We start from the raw sequence: 20,056 nt of genomic DNA on the forward strand, positions 1-20,056 counted from the left end.
ACAGGGAAAAAAACAAGACCAAAAAAAGAAAACTCAATGTGTAAAAAGAAAGAAAAATTCAAGTAGAGACAATAATAAAGCAAAACACAACAGGAAGACACCACAGAACTATCTACTCCAACAGGGGTGGCTCTGGTGCTGTTATTAAAAGTTAAGATTCAACAGGTTTAAATCTTCTGCAGAGGTTTAGTACATTTATCATGCACGTACACAAATAATTTCTTGCAGAACGTTATTTGAAATGAGTGGCACTGATGTGACTAATTCCTCTAAAAACAGCTTTCAAAAGATCTATTTGAAATGTTGGCACTCTCACCACCTACTCTTTTGCAAGTGATTAGCCAAAGGTTAGGAAGCACAATATTTTTACTCATTAGCTGGGAAACTACTCCACACAAACAATCTTGGGGGATGATTTTACTCTCTAGTACATGCCATTGATCCAGTTCCTCTGTAAAAATAAAAGGTCTGCATAATTTTTGCCAGATTAAGGATTACTACATTCTCCCATACTTAGAAAAGGAGTAAAAAACCTTACACAATGTATTTAAAACAGCATACGTAGAGCAAATTGAACTTAGATGGCATGGTTAAAATAAAAAATAAATGTATTTACAATATTGCATAAGTAATATAACACAAATCTCCATTCCAAAATCAATCACATCAAAATAAAATAAAAAAATATTACAACTCACATGTTTTAATACCTATAAATCCTTAAGTTCTATCCAACATTTTCTTTATAAAAGCCTGTTTAAAATATTAAACTTTTGATTCACTCTAGCTTAAACAGAATCTAAAATGATTTGTTAAGTATTACTGATCACTTAGTCTTTGTCTTAAGTTTCTAGATTTTCCATTTTCAAATTTCCTCTTTTTGAATGTTGGCACCCCTTCTGTCAGGTCTCCAAGGGAGGTGACTGTCTTCTCTTTAAATATCACTGTCGCATCTTCTGGAACCTCTAGCACTGGAGGTGGTAGACTGTCACTCTCTGTACTAGGAAGCTCCAGGTCCACTTTTTCACTGGGAGAAGAGAGGAAAACATAAAAGGATTAATCTACATGGAGAAAACAACATGGTGTACTGCAGACAGTAACATCCATATTTAATTGTCAAAGCAGCTTTGAGCTAGATGCAGTCTTCCAGCCAAGATCATCACCATGACAGGGATCAAGAAAAAAAAACCATGTTCTTTGTTTCTTCTGTGTGCACTGGTATGAAAAGTAAAAAACTAAGACTTCATTCTCTACAGAGCTTATACTATGGCCCAAGCACTCATCATGTAAATAGTCCTGTAAAGGACAACAGGGCTGCATGTGTGTAAATCTAAGACTGTTGAAAGGCAGTAGTCAGTGAGTAATTAGCAATGGTTCACTGCCAAAATGCTATTGAGTAGTTTTCCGCAGGTGTCCATCCTTGAGGGTCTGCATGACAGAACAGAGAACAGGCTTACGAAATCAGCCAGTGACCCCAAGTTGGGAGAAGCAGCTCTGGAGGACAGGATCACAGCTAATACCGATCTGAACAAATCAAAGATATCGTCTAAAAATGACCGATCAGTTTTAGGAGGTCAACAGCAAAACACTGTGTTCTACAAGAATAACCTGCGGCGCAAACATTCGACGGAGAACAACTGAACAGTTCGCAGAAAAGGATCTAAATCACAAGTCCATCAGGAATCACACCAGCACAACACTACTGCAAAGAGATACACATTGTATTCCTCGCCAATCCATACAAGAAATCTTTCAGTCCTACTGAGTGTTAGTCTGATGTCAGCTCGTGTACTTATACCTATACTAGTTTCAGGTCCTATGCTTCAAGGAAGGCATGGATCAGCTGAAGCACCAAAAAAAGAGCCATGAGAATGACTGCAAGTCAAGAAAATGCGACTGTTGCAGTATCCCTAAAATGTAAACTTCCTGAAAGTGGCTGGCACTCTGCCTAGTCTCAATTTGAAGTAAATAATGAACAACTGCATTTGTCTCATTTACATGTGTGTATATATCAAGCTTGTGATATATAAGGTTCAACAGCTGAAAGCACTTTTTATTGGACCATGCTTTCCAAAAACCTGAAAGAATTTATCAGCTCTGGAGTCAAGGAGCGGCTAGCTGGTCCGATTCAGGAGGCGTTACGTGAACTGAACAAGTGACATCTCCAAGGAAGTGTATCAGTGCTTAATTTAGTTCCAACAGTGTCAAAACTGTATCTGCTGAATAATTTAGAACTAAAATGCTGGAGAATGGGGTGAGTATGAGGAAAAGACTGATTTCATTCTCCCAAACCTAATTTTTCCAGACTCCTAGAGGGCCCCATAACAAGAAACTGGCCATAAAAGACAGCATGCTTCACAAGAAAATGAGCCATCTCGGGCATTATGCAGTAAAACGAAACAAAAAAACCCCTCCTCATCAGATGCATGTCATGAAAACATCTGCAGTACATCTGTTGGACATGGGAGAGAGAGACAGCTTCCAGATTTAAAATTGGCATAACTAGATTACACATGTTTTGTCTTTCATCTCCTTATTTAAATCATTACAGAAAGCGTCTCCCACCACATTATGAGAGCCTCCAGGATTTACCCATAGTGAAGGTAGAAGAGGTTGTAGTGGATTTTGTTTTGTCTTTGCTTAACTTTGTTTTAAAATGAGGGAAATTAGGGAACAAGAAAACACGGTTCAACCAGAAGTCTTTTACTGGGTGAAAATAAGACAAAAAATTTGAAGTGTCTTTTAGGCTGTGTCCTTCAAGTGAACAGTTGAAGTCAGTACAACACCACAAAGTGAGAAATAATTCACTGCTTGTGGAAGTAACTCAGCCAAACATACCGGGCTTAGGTAGAAATTGCTTGGAGTCTAAAAAAGCACACTCATTATGTCAGCAACTATTGATCCCCCAGGGAAGGGATTCAAAGCAATGCTAACCCAGTATGATCAAGATCAGGTTGCTGCTGGCCCTTGAAGATCAAGATAGATCTTGAACCCCAGGCAGAGTTAGCCCAACTAATTACTCATGAGCAAGAAACAGAATTTAGCCTGGAAGCTAGAGGCCCTGAGAAAGCTGCCTGTGCTGTTCCAAGGCTGGAAGCAGTTGCAAAAACAGTCACAAAAGCTCCTCAGGCAGCTGAACCAGATTGTTGAAGGAGACGATGTTAAGGAACATAAGCTTAGAGTAACTACATTTAAACAGTTGATACTCAGACTCTGAGAAAAATGATGGATGATAATGATCCTTTAAATCACTAAATTATTTTGTACTCATGGTGAACTTCTACACTAAAACCAAAACACCACCACTATCTGCCACAGAGAGCTATTACTTAAAATAATCACTGCAGAAAGAATTGTATTTGGGCTACGGTTCCAATCACTGCTGTGCTAATTCTGCCAGAAGTCAGCAGAAAAAGCTTCAGCTCTGAAATCAAGTATTCTGGAAACAAATATTATGAAAATAACTATGGTAAAAAGATCCTCACCATGGTTGTTCTTCTTCTTCTTCTTCTTCTTTTTCCTTAATTGCTTTCCATTTTCCATAAGGGTTGGTCTTGTTAGGTGCATCACTGGAGGTTTCTTGGGAAGCTGACGTACTCTCCTCTTTATCAACAGTTTCTTCTGGCTTAACTTCTCGCCATTTCCCATACGGACTTAACTTTTTAGCTTTGGGAGATTTTTTCCCTTCCTCTGATCCTTCAACATTATCTCCTTTCCTCTAAAGAGGAAAAAACCCACCTTAAGCAAAAATGCCTAAATAAAAACACAATGTAGCTTTATTTTACATCTTTTATTTACTATTATCTACTATTCATACTTTTCAACCAAGAGTAACTTGAAACAATAAACTCATACTGTAATAAAATCTTCACATTTCTCTCCTTGAGCTTTCATCACATACAGAGTTGAAAACAAAGGTTAAATGTTATAAAAAGTTAAAGTTGGAAAATCCCATCTATCAAGGCTGAAGTTAGCAAGGAGCAGCCAATACAAACTTACTTAAAAAAAAGCTTAGCATGTTTTAAAAAAAAGAAAAAATTCACATAGAGCTTTCTGTGCGTGCAGATACAGACACTTTTCAGCTCATACCTAGTAGTAGTTTATAATGATGCACAGTGATACAAAAATATATATTTTAGAAATAACACCTGTCTGTGAATACATTTTGTATTTAAACTGTCTCTGCCTATTCTGAACTACCAGTTTCAGAAAAACCATCTGACCCAACCAGAGCCATAATCACACCCTTTATCTTAAGTTTTAAATCTGAAGACAAAACCATATAATTGATACAGGTTTTGTACTATGTGCTGCGAATGTTCTTCTCAATTAATAAGGAAACTACAGCCATGTAATTTTCAAAGGCATTCCCTGAAGGTCTCTCAGCAGTCACATTTACCAATGAAGTCATATCCTCACACTGAAATCCAGATAATTTTGTGGATTATTTCAGAGAGATGACAGTGATCTTTCTCAGAGAACATCACATTTCTTGCAGAATTCAATCTACTTCTGGTGGGCTGATCATGCTTTTTATTCTGCAACAGTGCCACTAATGGGCCAAATAATTGAATAAAGATTCATTTTACTATTCAAACAAGTGCAAACTTCTACTTTCAGTCATATGGTTTAACCTCATTACAATGAGTACAGCCTATCACAAGAGATAAAAGATAAATCGTCTTATATGTTAGAAAATTAATACTATATGTAAAATAAATCCAAAGAGAGAACTTACCTTGAAATTTGTTTCTGAACTCCGTGCTTCATTCTCACTATCTTCCGAGTCTGATTCAGATGCTTTGGAATCTGTTTCTGCAAGCTCTTCAGAATGCTTGTCACGTTGACTCTTTTCATTTGAAGATGAAACAAAACCATCTGGTTTCTCCCATGTGGATACTGTTCAGGATATTTGAATACCACATTATTTATGTTTCTACAAGATATTTGAATAACCACATTATTTATGTTTCTAATTCTGATCTGTTACTGCTTTAACGTTACTTTTCAGAAGCAGTGCTGCCTCATGCAAAAATACAGCAAATAATTTAGCACAAGGCTTTTGCCTTTGTTCAGTATGTTTGTTTTAATAAACATAATCAGAAAGGTAACATTTCACTTCTCAGCAGAGATACTGTCATGACAGCTGAGTTCACTGTTGATAAAGCTTGTTGTAATTAGTGCTTAAGAAGGATATCACGCACGGCGAACTGCAGCCCACAAGACTTGGTCCCTCTCATCCTAACACAGGACAGAAAAATTGCCCTCTAGAGGTGCCTATTTGATTTGAATTATCCGTTGATTACAAAGAGAGGATACGGTAAAGAACACTAACTGCGAGCCTCAGCTCTCTGGGCAGATAAACCCCTTTCCATGTGCCGCTTGGCTTGGTAAGATTAGATCTCTAATTAAAGAGATCTTGTTAAGTCAACAATTAAATATAAACATCATTCTGAAAAGACATGAAAGTATGTATCTACAGGATATGACCTCATTTTCAATGAGCAAATATATTGAGAGGAACTATTTAAATAAAAGTTGACTCAATGGTCTTAAAACTGCTTTTAGTAACAATAAGGCAAAAGTACACCAACTTTCAATCTATAATTTTATTTAAGCTTTCAAATGGGATAAAACTACTATTTTTCCAATTATTTTATCTATTTCCAAAGAAATCCCTAACTGAAAACAACATTTAACAGGTATGCTTCTAGATGTATCTTGAAGAAGTAAAGGTGTAAGAAACTGGCAATGAGTGGCTCTGAATGAACAAAACAGTCTCTTAAGGGTACTGCTGTCATGTAGCTTTAGACCAGTAACTGAGAAAGTTCACTTTCCTAGGTGTCACATATAGCCAGTGGAGATAAGGTGCAGCCTCCCAAAGTATGACTCGTAGCAGGAGCTAAGCCTAGAGATACCGGCCTCTTAAGTTACATGCTTCAGATGAGACACTATGATCAGTCCCCTCGGTTAACAATTTGTCTTGTCTTCAGAGGATGGGATTAGCATTAACAGAACTGACAAGTAATTTTCAAGCATTTCCAAGATACTTGCAGCTATATAAAAGTAAGGGATCGCTTTAAAATCTCACAAGCCAAAATTTTATCAAATACAATGATTACAAAGATATTCTTCATGAATGTCAGGTGTCCATGAAGAACGTTAAAAAACAATACAACCAAAGGCATAAAATGTATCTGAACTTAGAAGGCAATGTTTAAAAATAACCAGCATCTCATTTCCCTTTCAAAAGAAAAAAATCGCAAATCATTTGAGCAGGGGAGCCGCATGCTGAAAAACTGAAAGATTTTGGGTTTTTTTTTTTTTCCTATTCTTGGCATCGTCAGGAACGCCACTTCATACCCAACAGCAGAAGGAAAACTCATAGCCAGCATAAAATCACTTGCTCTCCAGAGTCACTGTTGACCTTAAAATGATTCAAACAGACTTAGAAAACAGATGCCTGCTCTGGGGGAGTTACCACAAAGTTCCCCGGGTAGGGAAAAAACCAGGGAAAAGAAGTAGGAGGTAAGATTCTGGACTCTCTTATAAACACTATGTCAGCAAGAGGAAAAGTTTAGGAGATTCTTATTCAGTCCTACATAGCTGTCACAACAAAATCCTGCCCGTTTCTGGTTTCCAAACTATAATTTCATTATATACATAGAAAAGAAAAACCTGTATTTTAGACTTCTAAGTTGAATGTCTAAAAAAATGTATGAAGCACAAATGCATACACACTGACAATACAGCTATAAAGCCAACATTGACTTAAGCAACAAGGTAACAGCTTAAAAAATACAAAACTTAGTAATGGCCTTAAAATGCAGTTATCTGCAAAATAAAATGCTGCTCTGAAAACTCTCTCTTCTGAAACAGAGCTTAACTGGAAAATAAGCTCTCCTTACCTCCTGTTTCTGTGTTATAGTAATAGGTATGACCATCTTCAGTGACACCTTCTACCCACTTCGCTGCCTGAGAAAAAGGTACAAGAGCTAATTAAAAAAGAGAGTTTTAAGGATCAGCCAAAGTATCACGTATAAGACTATTCAACCCTTGAGTATTTTTTGTTCATCATAATTTTACTGTTTTAAAGCTTGAACCCCTAAATTTGTTAGAAAGTATTCCCTTTGACTCAAATGAGATTGAATTGCTTAACTTAAAAGTACCGCAAATGCACATAGACAATTTTTTCAAACAGTGGATAATTAGTATAAGGCAGTATGGTAAAGGTTGCCATACAGTTCAAATTATGATAAAAGCCATGAAGGCCATTATTTTACATGTTTTTTATTTTCTAAGTAGTAGAACAATGAAGTTGACATTTCCTGGTTTTGTCATTGTCTTAAGTAGAGACCAAGAAAAAATTTCTCTGGAAGACTCAGGGTTTTGTGAGGGCTATAGAAAAACATTACCAATAAATACTATCACAAATTAAACATAAGCAAACAAACCCAAAATTTCTAAAATTTATTCCAAAATAGATCTTCACCAAAAATACTGAAGAAGCAAACTTTGCAGGAATAACTTATTTAGGAAAGCACCCATTTCAACAAAGCACTGTTTTTCCCTGCTAATTAATAAATACATATGACATGCAGCAGAAGTTGCTGGTATGTCTTTGTGGATGTGTAATTAAAATAAAGATGTTTTGCAGAATCAGCCACAGCTAGATAATCAGTCTTTACACGTGACTTAACATCTTCCTTATGAACCTGATTTAATCAACACTTACACATATGCTACTTCACTGCTCCTTAAGTACTAATACTGCGCATTCCCCTGTACTGGGCAGAACTTCTATGCAGCTTCACCATTCATGATTTTTGCATTAATAAATGTCTCTATGCGTACACATATACACACACACCCCTAGATAGGCTTTTGTACACAAATACCTATGCATTTGCTTAATACTCTATTAAAACTTTGGTTTTTTTTTAAAACACAACAAAATCAGGAGTTGAAGTTCTCACACCTGCTCTGTAGAAAGCTATATATGAAACAGAAAAATTGTATCAGTAGGTTCAGAGCAGGCAAAAAGCAAGAAAGCCTTCAGCGAGCAAGTTTCCTCAAGGTTTTGCTCTCAGAAGTTTCAGTGTGCTAGTTTCAACAAAAGAAGCGGAAGGAAATTTTATTTTATGTAAGTAGAAAGAGGACAAAAGACTAGTCGTAAGTACAACCTATCCTTTTTGTTTGAGTTAGATCCTGAACATTTTAGACCTGGTTCTTACGAGGTTTTCAGCAGATATTTGACATTAGGCACGCCAAGTATTCTACTACATAAATGCTAACATGCATGATGTCAGTCTAACTGAAGTTGTAGGTAGTCTTCAACACGCCTTTTCATTACTCTTTTCTACACCTCTTACGAAGTCTGAGCAGCAAGCTAGCGTGCTCTGAATCAAGGAGGGCCTTTGAATCTCACTTGCACTACTTATTGCAAGCACGCTCTTTAATTTCTGGGCAGTACGAGTCCTTGTTAGAGATCTGGAATGTTCCCAATATCTTTAGCTTAGACTAAATAAGGGAGCAATCGAATGCTTGTTTTTAGCAATGGCGAAAATAACTCAAGACACCACAAAGTCACCAAGCAGGGTGAGGGAGGAATGGCAAAATACGGCCATGTGGCATTAGAGAGATATCCGAGGCTGAAGGTGTGTGTTTATGATATAGCTGAGATGAGCTAACTTCAAATTGTTGCCAAGAAGGGAGCTCCTTCTCTCCTCCGCACTGGCATTTTTCTGATTACCCAAAGAGCAGATGCAAGGGCATAAGCCTACAAAGCACTAACCTAAACTCTGATGTCTTCACTCCCTGAACTCGTTCGCTGGCAGGGCAAATACGCACCAAGGACTATACAAGATTAGTCACAGGACCACCTCTTTCAGTGGAAGGCTACAGTAAGACTGGCTTATAAATATTGCAAAGCTACTCCTTGACCGAAAAGATAAAGTTGAAGTTGTGCAAAACTTGGAATCAGAAAGCCAGAGTAGCATGTGATGGGCAGTCTCTTGGGAATGAACACTGGATGGAAAAAGCCTGCATTTTTGAGATAAAACACTGCCTTAACAAGAGATGGATTACAGACAAAACTTCATGAACATTTTATGAATTGATTCATTTGCCTAAAAATATACACAATTATAACCATTTTCTCCTCTGACTGTAAGTAACCCAGTACCAAGCATAGGTTACCTTCTAAGATGTGACAATACAGAGCTACAGAATGTCAAGCACTCTGAAAAAGCCAGGCTTTTTTGATCTAACATAAAATCCAACATTAGCAAACAACACTGACTTTAAATCATAGTGTACCTGTGACACCTATCTTGAAAATGGGGAAACATAGCATCACGTCATGGGGTGTTGTGAAAATCCTATTTTTAATGTTGTGAAGTACAAAAATCTGGAGTGTTAAGTATCAGGGGAAAGCCCATTAATAATAATAATAAATCTTTCTGTCTTTGGACTATTCTGCAAGTTTTTCGGTGCCTTAAATAAGGAAAATAAAGTAATATTCTAAAAGGTTGCTTGCATATAGGTTCCATGACCGTAAGAAAACCATGAAAAAGACAAATTATCACATAACCGTATCCTAAAGCAAACACAAAAAATAGGCACTCTTTTTTTTTTTTTTACTATCGGACAATGCAATCTTAATGTTTCCTAAGATAAAGGAGTCTTAACTATTTTAAATGTTTTAAAATGTTTTAAAAGTTTTAATTTTTTAAATTACATTTAATTCACAAAAGGTTGAACAGGATTTATCCAGAATTTCCCAAACACTTTCAATTTTATGGGCTGAAGCATCAAAAAGCATATTCTGTAAAAACACAACCACCACTATCACCTCTTTTCCCTTGATAAACAAATTAGACAAAAAAGATTTGTATAGCAAAATTTCACTTTTCATCAAGTATATCATAAACTATTCTATATATTCAAATTATGTTTTCCTAAGTTTACTAAGAGCAAACAATTTATCTTCTGCAATCAGGAGACTTGCAAATTGCTTAGCTTATTTCTGATAAGTGTTTACAAGGACAAAGAAAAGTATGAATAACAGTATTTGATTACCGTTTGTGAGTTTTGAGAGTTGCCTTGGAATCCTTTAGGTTTCTCCCACTGTGATTCTTAAAAAACAAAAACATATTTCACCCATCATTCAATCCTGTTTATGTTTAGTAATATTTAGAAAAAACAGATCTAAAGGGTATGACACTGATGTGTGCACATATACAAACAAGTAATATAGATACACCTCATTGGAATATAAATCATCCTTGATCAAATTGTGGTAGGAACAATAAACCGAAGTATCATAATTACAGTTGGCTTTACCGGGACTAACCACCTTCCAGACTATGGCTGATACACAGGTACTGGAATTTTGATACAAAAAAGCTGTGTGTTTTTTAAATGGTAGCATAGGCCAGGAAACTAAACACACAAGATTTTTACCTTTTGGAAGTTATCTTGTATGAGGAAAGACTACAGTAAATACTAATGTCAATCCTTAAATTTATAATAAACAGTTTGTAACAGTCTCATTAATCATAAAAGAGGGTTGCTTTTATGCTCTAAAGTAGATCATAACACATAGCTCCTCAACAGAAGTCAGTCCGTTAGATAAATCCTGTAAATGTGGAAAGAAACAATCACACGGCAATCCATAACCGCTCTCATTTACTTGGGCACAATCAATTTATTTCACATTCCTGATGAGAAAGCTTGTCTAGGAAGAACACAGCTAACTTTTGTACACTTAACTTCTGAAAGGCTAAACATTTCCAGAAACTGTGGAATTACTGCATTCTCCCATTATTAACAAACAGCAAAACCCATGTGAAGTTCTGGATGCCTAAGCCTTGAACGTTAAATATCAAAACACCATCTAGTTGTTCACATTTTAATCATCAGCTTACTACTGAGAGAGCAGAAGAGTAAAGAAAAGCAGGTAGTCTTTTCTCATTTATATCCAAGAACTATATTTGCATTGGCTTCTCACTAATTTTTACCTCCTGTTCTTGTGTTGTAGTAATATGTATAGCCTTCAGGAGAAAATCCTTGCACCCACTCCTTCATTTCAATTTTTGGTGGCTTTGAGGTGTCCTGAGGTGTCTTTTTTTTCTTTTCCTTCTTTTCTTTCTTCTCCTTCTTCTCTTTCTTTTCTTTTTTTCCTTTAGTTTCCACTGTGTTACTCTGTGTTTTACTCTGTGTCGAACTGGGACCTACATCATCTTAAAGAAAATAATACTCTCTTTCAAAAAAAGAGTAATAATCTGAGCTTAAATATTAGTCCCTCTTGAGCAACAGCAAATAGGAAATTTTGTTCTTATGAGTACTTTCACTCATTAGTATTACACTCGTAGCAGGTAAACGTAAAAGATTATAGTCAAAGAATCTTGCATTGTAGCAATACTATAGTGTCATAAGAAAGTCCAAATATCAAAAGATGAGTAACATAAAGAGAAAAACACTAAGGCCCAATGAGCTCTAACTAAACAACAATAAAAAAGAAACTAAAAGAGTTATGAAAAAGATAGCTTCTACAGGAGCTTGAAACTACAAACTTTTTTTAAAGGATAATACGTCTTCACATGGACAGAACAAAGGTACTTGCTGAACTGCAAGCTGAGTAGGAGCTTCTCATCTCCACTGTTTGACACCAGTGGGAACGCAACCTCTCCTACTCAGTAGGAACTTTTGTCTCCAACTGGCAAAAATGAAACATAAAATTAACTAAGGGAGGCGGCACTGCTCATTCAAAGCACCAACTACAGCCTATTTTTTGTTATCACATTGTTTAATTTTTCTACTCCAAATCGGATTGTTCCATGGACCAGAGGACACCGTAGCTAAAACCAACTTCTACTACTGGCAATTTCCAGATTCCTTTTTTTTTTTTTTCTTTTTTAAATGAGCAAACACAGTCCTGCAGGCCTCCTCTCATGTTCCTAAAACCTAATTTAAGAAAAAACATTCCTATTCAATATTCTTTCAATTCTGTTTTTAATCCTTTGGCAGCTATATGAACTACCTGGCTTAATTCCAAGCCTTTTCAAATCCTCTTGATATGCTTTCATTGCAGCCTCCTCCATTGCTGCAAATTCTTTTGACATGTTTTCTTCTTCTTTTGCTTTTTCCAAGCTTTTCTTTTTAATCTAAAACAAAACAAAAAACCCAAGAGAATAAATTAAACAAGTGTGATAATGAAAGAGATTAACTATTCGTGAAAATAAGATATTTGAGTTACCTCACTAATTCTTTTTGCCACATTTTCTTTATGATTCTTTCCTCTTTCATGAAACTCAATGCTCTTAAAAGTGAGAAAAAACAAGAAAAATAATACGTATTATACAATTTTAATTTAGTTCATTTTAGTTAGTTAAAATTTAGTTAGACTAAACTTAGTTGAACAAGCTTAAATGTAACCTGTTCTGAAAACACAGCAAACACTATAGCTGTAAAATGGCTATAGGAATTCAGGAATGCTGAGAAACACTCAACATAGAAATTATGAAAAATCATAACACTCAGTAACACTCCAGAATGGTATCATAAAATTTCACAGTCTGTATTTGTAAGATTTAAAAGTTTTCAAATAATACTGTTCAGCACACAGATTAGAGACAAGTAACAGGGAATCTGGGCGCCCTCTCCATGCTATCCTTCCAAGTATCATCCCTTGATTTTTTTTTTTTACCCTCTCTGTTTTCATGCAAACTGAACTTTTAAAAACCATATGGCTTATTTAGAGTTCCAAATATTAGCTATGGTACTTAATTAGATTATGCTATGCTCCACAAATATCCCATCAATTTAAACTAGTCTGCAGGTCCACAAATCTGAGAGAGAGAGAGGAAAAGGCAAGGTGGGAGAGTTGGGTAACTAAGGTCAACAGAACAGTCTGCAAGCCAAAAAGCTGCCAGAAAGACTGAAGCCAATACGAACTGGAAACAGTTCAGAAGCTCTACAGGTACGACAATGGAAGTCCTCATGTGGTTCTCACAAAAAATATCTGAGCTCATTTATGTGTTCAAATGTCAGATGCCTAAGCCTGACCTCATAACCCTACAATTTCTTTGCGCAAACCAATGTGCAGAGGATGCACATCCAGGGGATGATTCATCTCATTTAAAGACAGACTAGAAGTTACACAAATCCCCCCCTTTAACGTGTATTTCTTTTTACCGACTACAAGAAGAAACCTAAACCAATTAGCTCACACTTGTCATTCTGAACTGCAGAATGACAGTGTAACCCAGATGAAGCTCAGCTCCAGGAGTACCCCTGGCATCCAGTCAGGAATGCAAAACTTATTTCTAAGTGAGAAAGCAATGGGTCTAGTAGTCTGCAAAAGGCATCTGCAAGTCAGAAACACCTTTCTGTAACCCAGTAACGCTTCTGTGGGCTGTGCGAAATGAAAGAAACCTGCTTTAAATGCTTAGAGCACTGGCTGTACCGGGCCTACCAGATACAAACAGCATGTATGCCAGGTTTTGCTTTCCACTTGCATACGAAGGCTAGGAACAGGCGTGGACAAAGTTTCAAGACAGATCAAATGTTAAGTTACAGAAGCTGAAGAAAAAGCAGGGTCAGGTATTTCAGTTCTTATCTGTATTGCCAAGTAGAACAGCACACACCATCTTGTATGCAGTATCTGGCTCTCATGTGATGTATTTTAAATATTACAATTATTACAAAGGCACTTTTAAAGCACATTTCATGCATCAAGAGATTAGTATCGAAAGTGGTGTAAAAGCCTGTAATTCAAATTCCTAGTATTTCAGAATCATTGATATAGTATGGTAGACCATCGTACAGGTCTGTTGTCTGCTATCCAGCACTTGCAGTAATCGCAGAATTTTTTTGGCTGAGATTTCCAGTAATCGGCCCTGGGGAGAGAAAAAAAAAAGATGTATAATCTGAAACAGTAATCAAAGCCATAGGTTTTTTTATATATATAGCTTCAGAAACTAAATTTAGTCTTCTTTGGGTGATCGAGTGCTAAAAGTTTTTGGGTTTGGTGGTGGTTCCCCCCCCCCCAAAAAAGTATGGGGAGCAAGCTAGAGTCGCTATATTGACTACTGTGTCCCATAAAGCACAGTTCAGTATTGGGATTGTGCCCATCTGACCCCTGAAGACTGCAAAATTTTTACAACAGAGGTGATGCTGTAAGAACCAGAAATACAAGACAAAGCAAACCAGAGATAAACAAGCAGCTCTAGATACCCTAATTAAACACAGAACTGACAGAAAAGTGCAACTTGTACTATTTTTCATAAAAATGCATACAATAAATGTTTCTAAGTGTAAAACCTCAGATTTAATGTCAAAGTCTACTTTGGATACTGTACACAGTGAGCTCAGCAACACAAAGCTGCAGTTCTGGACAACGTGAGCTACTGCAGGGAATCCTAGAACAGATTCTGACCTGTGGGGTCACAGACACAGCAGTAAATTGTTTGGATGTTTCAGTGTAAAAATGTATTTCTGAACCATGCAATTTAGGTAAGTTGCATATGTGTGAGGAAACTTGGGGAAAACTCTTCAGAGCTCAAAAATTAGTACATAGAAGTATTTAAAAATAAAACAAACAACCCCTCCAATGGCTGTTTCTTCACCAAAAACCGCTTTCTAATGCCAGGTGAGGTTTGTGCAGAAATAATTCCATTTCTCATTGGCTTGCAGCAACAGATGCAATACTTTGGTTCAACAGAACACATTTCAGCAACAGACTTCTATGTTTTTAAGTTAAAATGAAAAAGAATGAGGGGTGAAAACAAAACCAATTCAAGATTACACTGAGAACATTAAAAAACATCAGTCCAAAAAAAGAATCTTTGCCTTCCGTCTGAAGATCCATATACAGAGTTCAAGGAAAATACTTCCTGACATTTTTATTCAATAAAACCAAAACTTCTTCCATGCATAATGATAGCACCCTCAAACCTTATGATACGTGCGAGCAGATCTTTCATAATAGAAACAGACCTGATCGACTCAATTCTTAAAATTTAAGCAGATGTCAAAATATGCTCTCCTACCAGTGCTTAACGTAAAAATACAATTTCTAAGAGGCTATGATTATTTAAAAGTGTAAGTACAAAGGATATGCTCTGCAAAAATATATCAACCTATAACCTGTGTTAGCAACGTGCAGTTTTCAAGCAATTTTTTGGAAAGCTAAAAGAAGCAGCTGGGCTCCCCCGATTGAAACAGAAATACGCTCATCCCTAAATGGTGCACTTTAAAACTGGGTGATTACTTAGTCACACATTTGATTAAAAGGTTTTTGAGATTTATATATCAAAAAGTACTAGGGCCAGAGCTTGGGGAATCGAACACTCTGGCTGGAAAACCAGTTGAGCAGAAGGGAGAAATTCAGAGCTCAGAAACACCTCAAGGCCCTTTTTCCTATTTGAGCTACAGCTCCTAAATTGTCTCTAAATCCTTCGACATCATCTAAGATAAATTTCCAGCTAAAAGCTGGGTTAACCTTCCTAAGGCAATGGAAGAAGTCTGACAGAAAACACATAAATTGTAAAAGAGCCTTACTGCATGTTTCGGAGGTGCAAGAACATCTGCGTATTTCCAGGTTTAACCTAACGGGGCTGGCTCTTTGTCTTCAACAGAATCAAGTGTAAGTGCTAAAATTAAGACTGTACAGGTGCACCCACCAAAAGCGGGAGTGTGACGAGCTGTATTTTCACAGCTATATTTTCCACCGATTTCTTTCCTAAATGCTACTGGACATCACATCTGTTGCAAACCACTGTAGCCACACATACAGTAATCGTTCTGGAGAACCTGAGGGCACACCTGGAGCTTAAGTACAAATCCAGGTCTTGATGACAGAAGCCTTTTGTCTTCATTTCCTATTGGTTTTGATAAAAATTGGAGCTGGCTCTCTGTTGTTACATATAAAATAAATGTAAATGATACTCTGTGCAGAAGACCTGATATCCTGGGAACCTTAAATCCCGCATTTCATGAATGAAGTTAATTGTGTAAATTATTCTCCCAATTCTGTGACTCATGAGCATGAGGAGTGTTACATGCCGAGCAATTCTCTTAAAGATTTTCCACTTGAGCTCATATCACTCAAAAAAGAGAGCAAGCTCTGCTGAAATATCCACTGAATAACATCTGCCATTGTAACAACAATGGAGCCTGCAAAGCACCGACTGCTGCAATGAGAGCAAACTGAAGAGGAGTGTTTGGAAAGGAGCAGCAAACCGAAGCGAGACCCCACTTCAGTGAGATGCTGCAAGTGCTTCACAGGCTCTGGTCACAAGCCTGAAAGTTAATTCAGATTGATGCCAATGTTTAAACATGTGGTTATTTTATTAATCTGCCAAATACAGGCTTGAGAGCAGATGCTGTTGAAGCGGTACAGAGGTCTTTTAAACTTGAATAATTGTGTACAAATCAAGGGAAACATAGTTATTGTAAAAAGTCATTGCAGTCGAAACGGTATAGCTTTTAAGACTCCTCATCTTCTGCCTGCACTTACATCAGTAAAGTTAAGGTTTATTCTTGTTTTCAGCTTTACTGCTGGGCCAACCTACTAAGGACCAGAAAGCGGACCAGCTAGCCATCACCACCACAACAATCTTTCTTCCTTTCACTAAAATGAAGAGACAGTCCAGAGTGCATCAAGTCTGGCTTGTCCAGGATTGCAGTGTTGAGGTTCAGCACTGTACACATTTACCCAGGTGTGGCTACCCAAACGGGAGCTTGGTGACACAGATCCCGAGAAGTGTGCAAGTTTTACTGCGAAGCGTTACCTCCCAGGAAGGTTTGACAAAGTCTGCTCGGAGCCCGATTTTCCAGAGCTGGCTGAGCAAGTCAGCTTAGCAATCTGCTACTGGGCACACGGAGAACAGAGCGGCGCTGATACAGATGGGCAACTTCCGGACAAACTGCTGTAAGCTTTCAGCCAGAGTTGGAAATCCTGTACTAACTTGCAAGAAATTTGTGTCTCCTAAAGAACAGTGATTTTCTTTCAACTTTTACTGGTCAAACCACTCAGGGGCAGAATGTACAACAGCTGTGACAGCTAAAGGGGAAGGAGGGAAAAAGAGTGAGTGAACATCAAACTGTTTTCTTGAAACTTTAATGCAATAACAAACTCTTTGCTGCAAACACCTGTAGAGTGCAAACAGCGTCAATGTTAAAACCATTTTCAGATTTCTGAAATTCAATTAAAACTTCAGAGGGAGTGAGAAGATGGGGAAGAACAAGTAGCAACTCTGCATGAACAGCACCTGCCACATTCGCCATTTCAAAAGATATGAAAATACTTAAACTCAGAGAGAAAACTCTGAAACTTGGGTATTTTTACTTTGTATAATTCATTTCTTGAGCCATGAGTATCACACAGCCTAGGCTGCAATGACTGGGTTACGCACTCCTACTGCACGTGAACCACGTGTCTGGGAGCACACAAAAGGGACAGGTTCTGTTGACAATATTCAAAAAGCAACCCGCACAGTAACTCCAGCAGTACCAGGGTCCAGGGTCCCGAACCGCCAACCTGCGAGTTGCTTCTCCTAACAACTTACAGTATTATTAATGTTTTAACAGGTGGTGCAGTCAGCCTTCCGTACATAGGGAAGCTTAAGAAACCCTCATAAAGAAGCTATCTTCAGCTGAGACAGCTTTGCCAAACTTTACTTTGAGACTGGGCTGGAGGGTTTGGTTCCTACCACATACTGGCTGAAATTAAAAGATGGGGGTGGGGGAGAAGAAACAACTGTTTCAGGTGGTTCTGAATACAAGAAAAAGAAATAATTTGGCTGTGCAAACAAAACCTGGAAGCACTTGCTTTGAATAGCTCTGCTCTAAAACATCAGACTTGAAATTTGGCAGGGATATAGGGGGGTTTGTATCAGGGATATATCTGTCCAAATTATAAGCCTTTAGCCTAAAAAACATACACATGCTCAGCAGTCTTCTTTGGTTTAATATGTACAACCTCTGAAGACTTTACACAAAGTTAGTATCTTCCAGCTTTCTGCAGGTTTGAGCACTGAACAGCTTGTGCATACGTCACCTTCTTGAATACAGGTGTGCGAAGTAAGAAATACACAGATTCAAGTTATTGACTACACAAGGAAATGAATTCAAGATCAGCTATTGTGGTTGTTCTGTAACAGCCACTCAACAGGACACAGTATTCAGAAATAGTAATAAATTCTATTTGGGAATACTGTGTACTTCTAAAATTAATACTTCTGTAATGGAAGGAATTAGAAAGAACGAAAGAAAAAAATCACATATATTTCACAATAGACCCTCCACACAGGAAGCCATTCCAGAACAGGCAATTCTGATTCAAATATCCCAGTATTGGTAAGACCTAAGAATGCAACGCTAAAATCGGCAGGGAAGGAGGCAAGAAAGGAAAGGGTTTTCATGAACCGAGAAGTAGGTCCCAGTGCCATGGCCCTAACGACCCACGCTTCCAAATTCACAGCAACTCCATTCATTCATAGTGCACAAATCCTACTCTAAAAACTCTGCTTAAATATGTACCCTTAATTTTTATTTTTAAAAAAAAAGGTATTGAAAAATAAGGCCTCGAGAAAAAAGCATCCCTGACACATCTAGTATATGGGGCTGTCCTTCTACCTAACCTTACTTGTTGATCTTCTAATATATCACAGAATATACATCTATACGTGGGCTCCTACAGAGTAGTACTGGATTAAAGTTTCATCTACATGGAACAGGGCAGTTCTGTGAAAAGTTTCGTTCTTCTGGCCTCCAATTTGATTGTATTTTTGGCAATCCTTCTAGAAATTCCAATTTACAACCCAAGTGGCTGCTTTTTTTTACTACTATATTAGCCCCCTCTGAACAACATACAAATCATAATGTGCTGCAAGACAGCAGAATCTGCACAAGCTGCTTAGTCTGACCTGAAGATTATTTGCATGGATCTGCTTTGCCAGATCTCTTTTCTAAATTGTAAATTATGTAACTTGAAGGGTAACGCTACAAATATTTTTAACAATATACAAGAATGCACAAGAATATGAGGGCAGGCAGCCTTCTGCATGTATGGCGCTTCAACGGACCTCATCTCCCCTAACTTCAGTTGTCTAAAAAGTGAGATACCTAGTTGTCTAAGTTCTGCATGTCAATAGACGGAGACTCCAAAACGCCACTCTCCCCATCCTAAATAGGCATCTTCTATCCTAAACAGGCATCTGAGAAGCAAATTGAACTCCATGGGTATGTGTTTCTTCCTTATACAGGGAACCTAAAGTGAACTGCCTGAGTCAGCCTTCAAAAGCTAAGTATCTGAAACCAGGGATATCTACTGAGAACAGAGGTCTGCTGCTGTAGATGCAGAAGAAGGATATGGGCTATGTCAGGAAGAATGTGATAAGAATTAGAAGAGAGAGGAAAAAAACAGCAACATAAATTGGGTCAAGAAACTGTTCAGGTATAATTTTAGCAATAACTAAAATTAAGAACACTGCTGTATGTCGTATCAGTCTGCAAGACAGGCTCACACAACCTAACCATCAAATACTTCCCCAAAGAAGGAACCCTAAAGAAATTTTTGATCAGGTTAAGATTTTTTGCAGCAGGGAAGTTAGGATATCTTGAAAAGTAACAGAAACGAAAAAATGCCATTCATATGACATTCTCACTTAATATTAAGACCAAAGCTGGGATTTTTACCCCCCGCAAACGTAGTCAGGTATTAACACAAATTTTCTAATTAAACATTTAAAAGAGGTAGCGATGGCCAGCAAAAGCAAGGCACAGAGGCTTTCTTCCAAACGCTTCACCCAGAACCAGCGGCGCCAGAGCAGGCCTCGGTCCGAGGGGGCAGGGGGGACGGAGGGACAGACGCCCTCCCCCGCAGCGCTCACCGCCCCGCGCTGCAGGACGTAAAGTGCCCCGCGGGCGGGAGGCGAAGCTGCCCGGCGTGTCTGGGGGAGATAAGGGGCCGACAACGCTGCACAAACAAACAACCGGGAGGGGGGGAAGGTCGGACGGGAGCAGAGGGACCGGAGCGAGAGAGAAATAA

At 37.8% G+C, this 20,056-nt stretch overlaps 1 protein-coding gene across 1 annotated transcript; it reads right to left on the reverse strand.

The window, feature by feature from the left end:
• Positions 1 to 281: 281 nt before the first annotated feature.
• Positions 282 to 15,569, reverse strand: WBP4 (WW domain binding protein 4). The gene is made up of 10 exons (XM_009584492.1): positions 15,565 to 15,569; positions 13,829 to 13,901; positions 12,260 to 12,322; positions 12,044 to 12,167; positions 11,022 to 11,243; positions 10,081 to 10,136; positions 6,909 to 6,975; positions 4,739 to 4,899; positions 3,486 to 3,718; positions 282 to 1,027 (listed from the first exon to the last, which is right to left on the reverse strand). The coding sequence occupies exons 1-10, from the start codon at positions 15,567 to 15,569 to the stop codon at positions 820 to 822; spliced, it is 1,212 nt and encodes a 403-aa protein (XP_009582787.1). The 3' UTR covers positions 282 to 819.
• Positions 15,570 to 20,056: the final 4,487 nt, after the last annotated feature.

This window comes from Fulmarus glacialis, unplaced genomic scaffold (assembly GCF_000690835.1).
Source record: "Fulmarus glacialis isolate BGI_N327 unplaced genomic scaffold, ASM69083v1 scaffold29570, whole genome shotgun sequence".
NCBI lineage: Eukaryota > Metazoa > Chordata > Aves > Procellariiformes > Procellariidae > Fulmarus > Fulmarus glacialis.

What these genes read in the sequence shown, in the direction of transcription:
- WBP4 (XM_009584492.1), bottom strand. An exon ending in TGGCAAAAAGAATTAGTGAG is followed by an intron (nt 12,168 to 12,259) that starts GTAACTCAAATA and finishes GTTTTGTTTTAG; the next exon opens with ATTAAAAAGAAAAGCTTGGA. An exon ending in GTTCAGAAACAAATTTCAAG is followed by an intron (nt 3,719 to 4,738) that starts GTAAGTTCTCTC and finishes TTTCCTCTTTAG; the next exon opens with AGGAAAGGAGATAATGTTGA.